Source organism: Bombina bombina, chromosome 3, assembly GCF_027579735.1.
Source record: "Bombina bombina isolate aBomBom1 chromosome 3, aBomBom1.pri, whole genome shotgun sequence".
Taxonomy (NCBI): domain Eukaryota; kingdom Metazoa; phylum Chordata; class Amphibia; order Anura; family Bombinatoridae; genus Bombina; species Bombina bombina.
Window position 1 is genome coordinate 371,129,632 of NC_069501.1, and position 12,272 is coordinate 371,141,903.

Here is a 12,272-nt window from a genome sequence, read left to right on the forward strand (position 1 = left end):
TGCGATTTTCAAGATCCTCAATTTTATTCTGCATTTTAGAGATTATTGCAATAGTAACTTCTAAGCTTGAGCTTTGAGCTGTAGTGAGATCTTCGAGATCTGACAACCTCTGCTCCACTTCATTAATTCTATTGGTAAAATGTCTAATTTCTTGCGTTAATAGAGTAATACTCTGTTTGATCTCCGTTCTAAGTGCATCAAATTTGGGAGTTAGGGCCTCCGAGATATTTGTTACTAGAACTTGTATATTGGTCTCATTAATGGATGATACATTTGCAGGAGCCAAATGCGTGTCCGTCAGAGGATCTGTAGTGATTTTGGTTCTTCTTTCTCTTTGCTTTGCTGCCATGGCTGGCGAAGGAGTCCGAGAGTGACTGTGAAGAAATGTATCCATATACTGTGAAAAATGGAGTGAAGAAAAAAAAAAGGGAAGGGAAACCGACCTATTTAGGTGAAGATTTCCAGCGTGACGTGAAGGAGAAGAAAAACAAAAAAAAGAAAGGAATTAGAAAAACCTCAGGGGAAGAAGAAAGGAGAACCCTGTGGGAGAAGGGAGTGCAAGGTGAACAAAACCTAGAGCATAAAAATGCTCACAATTTAGCGTGATGGGCAGACCATTGAGAAGGGGCAGCATCAACAATTTGCAGAAGTTAGAAAATAACAATTAAATTTATAGCAAATATTTATTTAGAGGTTACCCCCTTTACAAGAGAATATTATACCACCTGGGTGGAGCTTCACCAAAACCAGTAGAGGAGAATTTTTAATTTTTATTCTCTTTCCCTTCCTCCCCTTACTTCCCTCTCCTACCCAGGACCCACCACCTTAGTATCTATATATATATATATATGTTCTGAGTGCTGGGGCTAATGTCAAAAGATTTTACTCCAGTTATTTAAAGCAATAATTATTAACCACCATATTACTTAAAAGTAAATCAAAGTTATATTGAAGAAGGGAGGGGGGGGAGTGTTCCCAGCCTTTCCTCTCTCCCTCCCTAATTATTAAACAACCCTTAACAGATGGGAAAAAGAAAATATTCTCTAAGAGTGCGTGAAAAAATTTGCAAATTAATTAATTTACAATATTATTATTCACTCTTAATAAAAATTGACTATAGTGTATAGCTCATATCAGTTATTATTATATTTTTCGCCTTAACATGAAAATGATTAAATAAAGAGGAGATTCACCCACTCAGCCCTTAAAATTTCACAGAGTCACCTTATAATTAACCAGAACTAGGTAACAGGGCCGAGGTGTACAATGTTAAAGAAAAAAGTTACTTTTGTTCTTCTTTTTATACTCAGTCGGTATAACTGAGCTTCCCTTCAATTGAAGCAGCTACTATGTGTCCTTTTCTTCTCGGAGCAGGGACTTATATAGTACAGACGTACAATCAGCTCTCCAATCTCTTCCTTATTGTCAAAACGCACCCCCACAGAACTTCATCCAGCTGGATAAGCAAGGACTTCCGAGCCCCACTCGGACCTCCACTCGCAGCACCGGTGGGAGGAGGAGCCGAGATACCGCCTGTTGTCCTTCCAGACGTCACTGTATCTATCCTGGACTGTCGCAGAGATTCCCTGCAGCCAGCCAACTCAGCCGCACCACGGTTCACCAGCCTCCGCTCTCCACAACAGGACGGCCCACCCACGCTACAACCACGGGAGGCGGGAGCCGGGACACGCAGCGCAATCACTATAAAAGTATGCGCTAGGATGACCGAGCCCGACAGGCTCCTTCTTGAGGCCGGCAACAGAGATCACCAGGTAGGGTAATCAGCAGGGGCTCACTCGATCCAGGGATTCACTTGATCCTCCGTTACCACCCTATTAAGGGGGGGAGCCAGTAACTGGCTCCCTGCTTCTTGAGCGGTTCCCTTTTCCTTTCTCTTTTTTTCTTTTCCTTCTCCCTTCCTCGATGCAGCACAGACAGGGATCCCTTAGTTTGGCAGCCACTTCCAGCAGACTCATACCGTCTCTCGTCTGTCACCCCCTTCTCACGCAGCACCGGTGGGAGAAGTGGGGGTAAGAAAGTGCAAGATAGCTTAAGATAACACCGTCCAAGGAAATAGGCACTCTCAATGCGGGTTTATCAGGATAATCCCTTGGTGCGATGTTTAAGCACCGTCGAGGTTCCGGTGACAATTTAATGGTCTACCGGTAGCCGCCTCAGGTCTTCAGCGCGGCAATTCCTGCCAGCAGCAAAATTGGGAGTTCAGAGCTCGAGCACGACCTGCAAGACCTGTGCTCAGGCTCCACCCCCGGAATCTCCTCCAATGTGCCCCTGTTTTTAATAGTATTTTTAAAAACAGGGCTTTCATTCTTGAACATTTAAATTCACTTTAATAACAGTACGTTTTGTAGAAAGCAAAAGGCAATATTGCTGTATTTTTACATACAGTATAAGAGCCATCTGCAGCCAAAAGTATTAGTTTATTTAATCAATTTTATGTTAATTAATGAGTAATAAAATTACTCGTCCATTAAAGGGGCAGTAAAGTCAAAATGAAACTTTCATGATTCAGATAGAGCACACCGTTTTAAACAGCTCTCCAGTTTACTTCTATGTGATAAAAAAATACATTGAAATTACAAGATCTATCGGAATTGTGAATCAAATGTGATAAATTAAATTGCATGTATATTATTTATATTTGATGTTCTGTATTTTGATCAGGTGAGCTAATCACTTGATATTGCAAATGTTTTCTTAGATAATTCCTGTGACCTGGTTTTATTTGTATCTCTAGGTCATTCAAAAATATATTCATATTATCCATTTTTCAAGTTTACTGTGATTATTAGCCAACCTGATCTTTACCAGCTATGCTGAGATTTCAAGCACAGTATCTCTGTCTCCATCTCTTAAACTACAAATATAAATATTTCTAACTATTAATATTATTTATTAGCCCAGTCATGATTAAAATGATAGACACATCAGACTTAATTTATTAATTCATATGCATTTCCTTTGCAGATAGTTCCATTCTCTGTGTTTTGTCTATATTGCACATGATACATAATAGTATTATTGACTTTTCTACCTACATTATTACGCATATAAATTGGGGACAACTGTTTCATGTATTCAGTGCAGTACACAGAGTTCCATAGCAGCTGCAATGTCACACACATGTTATTTACAGATACTACTAACATTAGCATATATGTCAAACAATAAGGACATTTCATAAGAACTCTGAAAAAAAATTTAGTTGAGATTTTTAAAAATAAACTATGTAGTTAAAATGTTAAAAACAAGACAACCCCCCCCCCCCACTGCCAATCAGATTAATGTTTTGACAAGTCAGCTCAAAATATCTGTGGAACATAGCTGTATTCTCCATCAAAGTGGGTTTTATATTTAAATAAGTTGTCTTTTTGAAAATGCAAATGTAAAACCATGAATAGGCACCATTTTGTTGGAAATTTGCTTTGTTATTTAGATTATTTTTAAAATTCTTTTAAAGTGATAAATAATAGATATTGCAATGGTTCCTATTACATATAACTCACTTTTTATTACAACAAGGAAACAGACAGTTGTATATCCCTTTAAAGAAACATAAAAGATAAATGATAAAATGTTCTACTGTGCCATACAGGGTGGATCAAAACAAATCACATAAAGGGAAAGTATACCCAAATGTTTTCTTTTATTACTCAGAGCATGTAATTTTAAGCAGCTTTCTAATTTACTCCTATTATAATTTTTTATTTGTTCTCTTGCTATCTCTTTTTGAAAAAAGATAAGCTAAGTAGAATGCCCATTTCTTTCATGTAATTAGCAAGAGTCCATGAGCTAGTGACGTATGGGATATACATTCCTACCAGGAGGGGCAAAGTTTCCCAAACCTCAAAATGCCTATAAATACACCCCTCACCACACCCACAAATCAGTTTTACAAACTTTGCCTCCTATGGAGGTGGTGAAGTAAGTTTGTGCTAGATTCTACGTTGATATGCGCTCCGCAGCAGGTTGGAGCCCGGTTTTCCTCTCAGCGTGCAGTGAATGTCAGAGGGATGTGAGGAGAGTATTGCCTATTTGAATTCAATGATCTCCTTCTACGGGGTCTATTTCATAGGTTCTCTGTTATCGGTCGTAGAGATTCATCTCTTACCTCCCTTTTCAGATCGACGATATACTCTTATATATATATACCATTACCTCTGCTGATTCTCGTTTCAGTACTGGTTTGGCTTTCTACTACATGTAGATGAGTGTCCTGGGGTAAGTAAGTCTTATTTTCTGTGACACTCTAAGCTATGATTGGGCACTTTTATATAAAGTTCTAAATATATGTATTCAAACATTTATTTGCCTTGACTCAGGATGTTCAACGTTCCTTATTTCAGACAGTCAGTTTCATATTTGGGATAATGCATATGAATAAATCAATTTTTTCTTACCTTAAAATTTGACTTTTCCCTGTGGGCTGTTAGGCTCGCGGGGGCTGAAAATGCTTCATTTTATTGCGTCATTCTTGGCGCGGACTTTTTTGGCGCAAAATTTTTTTATTTTTTTTTCTATTTCCGGCGTCATACGTGTCGCCGGAAGTTGCGTCATTTTTGACGTTTTTTTTTGCGCCAAAAGTGTCGGCGTTCCGGATGTGGCGTCATTTTTGGCGCCAAATAATGTGGGCGTCACTATTGTCTCCACATTATTTAAGTCTCATTATTTATTGCTTCTGGTTGCTAGAAGCTTGTTCACTGGCATTTTTTCCCATTCCTGAAACTGTCATTTAAAGGGACATAATACTCATATGCTAAATCACTTGAAACTGATGCAGTATAACTGTAAAAAGCTGACAGGAAAATATCACCTGAGCATCTCTATGTAAAAAAGGAAGATATTTTACCTCACAATTTCCTCAGCTCAGCAGAATAAGTTCTGTGTAAAATGTTATACTCAGCTGCTCCCAGCTGAAGGTAAAAAAATTTAAAAAAATGAAGAAATGAACAGCAGCCAATCAGCATCAGCAGTGCTGAGGTCATGAACTCTTACTGTGATCTCATGAGATTTGACTTAACTCTCATGAGATTTCATAGTAAGCTTCCTTTACCTGATTGGTGAAATAATATGAGAGTGCACGATGCTAGTCCCTTCAGATGTCCCAGGACAAACACACTAAAATGCTGCTTAGAAATCCTTTACAATGGGAGGTGGCTACTGAGGAACTTTTGAGGTAAAATATCTTTCTTTTTTACATAGAGATGTTCAGGTGATATTTTCTAATCAGCTTTTTACAGCTATGCTGCATCACTTTCAAGTGTTTAAACATTTGGGTATTATGGTCCTTTAAGGATTTTGATCAATTTTGCTTTATATGTTGTTTTTTCTATTACATATTGCAAGATGTCCCAGATTGACACTGAGTCAGAAGATACTTCTGGAAAATCGCTGCCTGGTGCTGGATCTACCAAAGTTAAGTGTATCTGCTGTAAACTTGTGGTATCTGTTCCTCCAGCTGTTGTTTGTACTGAATGTCATGACAAACTTGTTAATGCAGATAATATTTCCTTTAGTAATGTTACATTACCTGTTGCTGTTCCGTCAACATCTAATACTCAGAGTGTTCCTGATAGCATAAGAGATTTTGTTTCTAAATCCATTAAGAAGGCTATGTCTGTTATTCCTCCTTCTAGTAAACGTAAAAAGTCTTTTAAAAATTCTCATTTTTCAGATGAATTTTTAAATGAACATCATCATTCTGATTCTGATAATGGTTCTTCTGGTTCAGAGGATTCTGTCTCAGAGGTTGATGCTGATAAATCTTCATATTTATTTAAAATGGAATTTATTCGTTCTTTACTTAAAGAAGTCTTAATTGCATTATAAATAGAGGATTCTGGTCCTCTTGATACTAAATCTAAACGTTTAAATAAGGTTTTTAAATCTCCTGTAGTTATTCCAGAAGTTTTTCCTGTCCATGATGCTATTTCTGAAGTAATTTCCAGGGAATGGAATAATTTGGGTAATTCATTTACTCCTTCTAAACGTTTTAAGCAATTATATCCTGTGCCATCTGACAGATTAGAGTTTTGGGACAAAATCCCTAAGGTTGATGGGGCTGTCTCTACTCTTGCTAAGCGTACTACTATTCCTACGGCAGATAGTACTTCCTTTAAGGATCCTTTAGATAGGAAAATTGAATCCTTTCTAAGAAAAGCTTACTTGTGTTCAGGTAATCTTCTTAGACCTGCTCTATCTTTAGCGGATGTTGCTGCAGCTTCAACTTTTTGGTTAGAAGCTTTAGCGCAACAAGTAACAGATCATAATTCTCATAGCATTATTAATCTTCTTCAACATGCTAATAATTTTATTTGTGATGCCATCTTTGATATCATTAGAGTTGATGTCAGGTATATGTCTCTAGCTATTTTAGCTAGAAGAGCTTTATGGCTTAAAACTTGGAATGCTGATATGTCTTCTAAGTCTACTTTGCTTTCCCTTTCTTTCCAGGGTAATAAATTATTTGGTTCTCAGTTGGATTCTATTATCTCAACTGTTACTGGAGGGAAAGGAACTTTTTTACCACAGGATAAAAAATCTAAAGGTAAATTTAGATCTAATAATCGTTTTCGTTCCTTTCGTCACAATAAGGAACAAAAGCCTGATCCTTCATCCACAGGAGCGGTATCAGTTTGGAAACCATCTCCAGTCTGGAATAAATCCAAGCCTTTTAGAAAACCAAAGCCAGCTCCTAAATCCACATGAAGGTGCGGCCCTCATTCCAGCTCAGCTGGTAAGGGGCAGATTACGTTTTTTCAAAGAAATTTGGATCAATTCCATTCACAATCTTTGGATTCAGAACATTGTTTCAGAAGGGTACAGAATTGGCTTCAAGATAAGGCCTCCTGCAAAAAGATTTTTTCTTTCCCGTGTCCCAGTAAACCCAGCGAAGGCTCGAGCATTTCTGAAATGTGTTTCAGATCTAGAGTTGGCTGGAGTAATTATGCCAGTTCCAGTTCTGGAACAGGGGCTGGGGTTTTATTCAAATCTCTTCTTTGTACCAAAGAAGGAGAATTCCTTCAGACCAGTTCTGGATCTAAAAATATTGAATCGTTATGTAAGGATACCAACATTCAAAATGGTAACTGTAAGGACTATCCTGCCTTTTGTTCAGCAAGGGCATTATATGTCCACAATAGATTTACAGGATGCATATCTGCATATTCCGGTTCATCCAGATCACTATCAGTTTCTGAGATTCTCTTTCCTAGACAAGCATTACCAGTTTGTGGCTCTGCCGTTTGGCCTAGCAACAGCTCCAAGAATTTTTACAAAGGTTCTCGGTGCCCTTCTGTCTGTAATCAGAGAACAGGGTATTGTGGTATCTCCTTATTTGGACGATATCTTGGTACTTGCTCAGTCTTCACATTTAGCAGAATCTCATACGAATCGACTTGTGTTGTTTCTTCAAGATCATGGTTGGAGGATCAATTTACCAAAAAGTTCATTGATTCCTCAGACAAAGGTAACCTTTTTAGGTTTCCAGATAGATTCAGTGTCCATGACTCTGTCTCTGACAGACAAGAGACGTCTGAAATTGATCTCAGCTTGTCGAAACCTTCAGTCACAATCATTCCCTTCGGTAGCCTTATGCATGGAAATTCTAGGTCTTATGACTGCTGCATCGGACGCGATCCCCTTTGCTCGTTTTCACATGCGACCTCTTCAGCTCTGTATGCTGAACCAGTGGTGCAGGGATTACACAAAGATATCTCAATTAATATCTTTAAAACCGATTGTACGACACTCTCTGACGTGGTGGACAGATCACCATCGTTTAGTTCAGGGGGCTTCTTTTGTTCTTCCGACCTGGACTGTAATTTCAACAGATGCAAGTCTGACAGGTTGGGGAGCTGTTTGGGGGTCTCTGACAGCACAAGGGGTTTGGGAATCTCAGGAGGTGAGATTACCGATCAATATTTTGGAACTCCGTGCAATTTTCAGAGCTCTTCAGTCATGGCCTCTTCTAAAGAGAGAATTGTTCATTTGTTTTCAGACAGACAATGTCACAACTGTGGCATACATCAATCATCAAGGAGGGACTCACAGTCCTCTGGCTATGAAAGAAGTATCTCGAATACTGGCATGGGCGGAATCCAGCTCCTGTCTAATTTCTGCGGTTCATATCCCAGGTATAGACAATTGGGAAGCGGATTATCTCAGTCGCCAAACGTTACATCCGGGCGAATGGTCTCTTCACCCAGAGGTATTTCTTCAGATTGTTCAAATGTGGGGACTTCCAGAAATAGATCTGATGGCTTCTCATCTAAACAAGATACTTCCCAGGTATCTGTCCAGATCCAGGGATCCTCAGGCGGAAGCAGTGGATGCATTGTCACTTCCTTGGAAGTATCATCCTGCCTATATCTTTCCGCCTCTAGTTCTTCTTCCAAGAGTAATCTCCAAGATTCTGAAGGAATGCTCGTTTGTTCTGCTGGTGGCTCCAGCATGGCCTCACAGGTTTTGGTATGCGGATCTTGTCCGGATGGCCTCTTGCCAACCATGGACTCTTCCGTTAAGACCAGACCTTCTGTCTCAAGGTCCTTTTTTCCATCAGGATCTCAAATCCTTAAATTTAAAGGTATGGAGATTGAACGCTTGATTCTTAGTCAAAGAGGTTTCTCTGACTCTGTGATTAGTACTATGTTACAGGCTCGTAAATCTGTATCTAGAAAGATATATTATCGAGTTTGGAAGACTTACATTTCTTGGTGTCTTTCTCATCATTTTTCCTGGCATTCTTTTAGAATTCCGAGAATTCTACAGTTTCTTCAGGATGGTTTGGATAAAGGTTTGTCTGCAAGTTCCTTGAAAGGACAAATCTCTGCTTTTTCTGTTCTTTTTCACAGAAAGATTGCTAATCTTCCTGATATTCATTGTTTTGTGCAAGCTTTGGTTCGTATAAAGCCTGTCATTAAGTCAATTTCTCCTCCTTGGAGTTTGAATTTGGTTCTGGGGGCTCTTCAAGCTCCTCCGTTTGAACCTATGCATTCATTGGACATTAAATTACTTTCTTGGAAAGTTTTGTTTCTTTTGGCCATCTCTTCTGCTAGAAGAGTTTCTGAATTATCTGCTCTTTCTTGTGAGTCTCCTTTTCTGATTTTTCATCAGGATAAGGCGGTGTTGCGAACTTCTTTTCAATTTTTACCTAAGGTTGTGAATTCTAACAACATTAGTAGAGAAATTGTGGTTCCTTCATTGTGTCCTAATCCTAAGAATTCTAAGGAGAAATTATTGCATTCTTTGGATGTAGTTAGAGCTTTGAAATATTATGTTGAAGCTACTAAGAATTTCCGAAAGACTTCTAGTCTATTTGTTATCTTTTCCGGTTCTAGGAAAGGTCAGAAGGCCTCTGCCATTTCTTTGGCATCTTGGTTGAAATCTTTAATTCATCATGCTTATGTCGAGTCGGGTAAAACTCCGCCTCAAAGGATTACAGCTCATTCTACTAGGTCAGTTTCTACTTCCTGGGCGTTTAGGAATGAAGCTTCGGTTGATCAGATTTGCAAAGCAGCAACTTGGTCTTCTTTGCATACTTTTACTAAATTCTACCATTTTGATGTGTTTTCTTCTTCTGAAGCAGTTTTTGGTAGAAAAGTACTTCAGGCAGCTGTTTCAGTTTGATTCTTCTGCTTATAATTTCAGTTTTTTTCATTATAAGATTTAAACTTTATTTTGGGTGTGGATTATTTTCAGCGGAATTGGCTGTCTTTATTTTATCCCTCCCTCTCTAGTGACTCTTGCGTGGAAGATCCACATCTTGGGTAGTCATTATCCCATACGTCACTAGCTCATGGACTCTTGCTAATTACATGAAAGAAAACATAATTTATGTAAGAACTTACCTGATAAATTCATTTCTTTCATATTAGCAAGAGTCCATGAGGCCCACCCTTTTTGTGGTGGCTATGATTTTTTTGTATAAAGCACAATTATTCCAATTCCTTATTTTTTATGCTTTCGCACTTTTTTTCTTATCACCCCACTTCTTGGCTATGCGTTAAACTGATTTGTGGGTGTGGTGAGGGGTGTATTTATAGGCATTTTGAGGTTTGGGAAACTTTGCCCCTCCTGGTAGGAATGTATATCCCATACGTCACTAGCTCATGGACTCTTGCTAATATGAAAGAAATGAATTTATCAGGTAAGTTCTTACATAAATTATGTTTTTTGGTTCAGAACACATTTAGCCACCAATTAGCTAGCGCAACCCAGGTGCTGAACCAAAAATGGGCCGGTTTTTAAGCTTACATTCTTGATTTTCAAATTTAGATAGCAAGAGAACTGAGAAAATTTGATAATAGGAGTGAATTAGAAAGTTGCATAAAATTGCATGCTCTATCTGAACCATGAAATAAAAAAAATGGGGTTTACTATCCCTTTAATAATGTTACATTATATGCCATATGTATGTATATATTATACATCAATAGCAAGCAATATGTATGGTAGAGGTTAGCTGGTCATTGTTAGAATTTGTAGATTAGAATTAAAAGAAAATTATTGATTATTGTTCATCTGTATAGCAGTCATTCACATAAAGAGTGATTCTTTGGCATTTATTTCTTCTTCTTTTTTACACTTTAGCTCTCAGATATTAGAAGATATAATGAATGCCATATTTCACCAGAAAAATAGTAATGAAACTGACAACAAGGAGGACCAGCGTTCTGAACCTGAAGAAAAATACATTCAAAACCTGACGCAAGTAAAAGATTCTACTAAATTAAATAATTCATCTAAAAAACATAAACGAGTAAAAATAAAACCTGTAGGAAATACAACTTTAAGTACAGGAAAGCAGGCCTTAATCCGAAGAAAAAAAAGAGTAGGAAATATAGACGAAAAAAGTGCTACATATCAGAAAGATGTTCCTGCGTTAAATGGATCTAATGAAACGTATTCAACATTTGCCACATCCAACAACAAGTCAGTGGAAAAAGATGTTGGCAAAACAGTGTTTTCCCCTAGAGGATTTAAGCCACAAATAATAATTGGGGTACCAAAATTATCAGAAGGTGATTACATGGAGTATGATTCTTCATTAACAGCAGAACCAGATAACGATGCTAGCTATGAATATGTTGAATTTGAAGCACCTTACCAAGTGCATTCAGAAGACGATATATTGCGTTACACGAATCCGGAAAAAATTGCAGAACATTATCTACGTAGCTCAAAGGGCAAGAAGAGAAATTATTACATTACAGCGGAAGAGGTGCAATGGGATTATTACGGAAATAAAAAAAGGTGGGAATTTTTTGCATTTTTATTTTCACTGCAAGTCATCACTTTATTTGAAAAACCTCTCCTTAATCATTTAATCTGGTGGTTAAATTAATGGGCATTAACCTTCAAACATCACACATATAAAAGACACTATTTAAACATAAAGGGCTAGATAACAAGTGGCACACGTACAGATGGGTAACTAGAAACCACAGGGCCCAGGTGCAAGAATCTAAGAAGCCCCCCCCCCCAAATAAAAAGTGAATTTGATACATATCCTTTTTTTTTTTAACATTTAACACAGAAAAAAAATGTGAATCAGATTACATGTCTGTAAAAGGAGGTACCCTGTGCCCACAGTCAGTGAGATGGTCTGACCCCCTATTACTGTATATAGTGACACTGTTTAACCCACCAGTACTGTATATAGTGAGTCAGTGACACAGTCTGTAATCTGCCGGTGAGATGGCTGGCCTGCCCCTACCTGCCCCAGTACTTTATAAAGTGACCACAGTAGTCTGTGACATAGACCAGCCCCCCCCATACTGTATATAGTGGTACTGTATAGTGACAGTGTTTACCCCCTCCCCCCATGCTGTAGTAACAAGGTCTGTAATTTGCTGGTTCCACAAACATACACACACACACATACATGCATAAATACTCACACAGTCACATACATACATACACACACACACACATAAACACACACACATACATGCATAAATACACACACAGTCACATACATACATACATACACACATACACACACACACACATAAACACCAATGGGTAAAACAGAAACACTAACCCCTGTAGTCAGAGACACTAGTGAAGCATCATGTCACACTCACATGATATCAGTGCAGGCAGTGGCAAGTCAACGTTTTTCATAAAAAAAAATGTTTAAGCTGGGCCCCCACCCTTGGATGCCCAGTCACAATTGCGACCTCTACACCCCCTGTAGTTTTGTCCCTGCACACGTATTACAAGTTGAAAGCTCAAGCACAAACAGAATTTAA

General features: G+C 38.3%; 1 protein-coding gene across 1 annotated transcript in view; it reads left to right on the forward strand.

The window, feature by feature from the left end:
• The window catches only part of F5 (coagulation factor V), a 423,639-nt gene that overhangs the window by 212,786 nt on the left and 198,581 nt on the right, over positions 1 to 12,272 (forward strand). Inside the window, exon 14 of the mRNA XM_053706505.1 lies at positions 10,609 to 11,271. Coding sequence (XP_053562480.1) covers positions 10,609 to 11,271 — 663 coding nt within the window. The remainder of the gene's footprint in view (positions 1 to 10,608; positions 11,272 to 12,272) is intronic.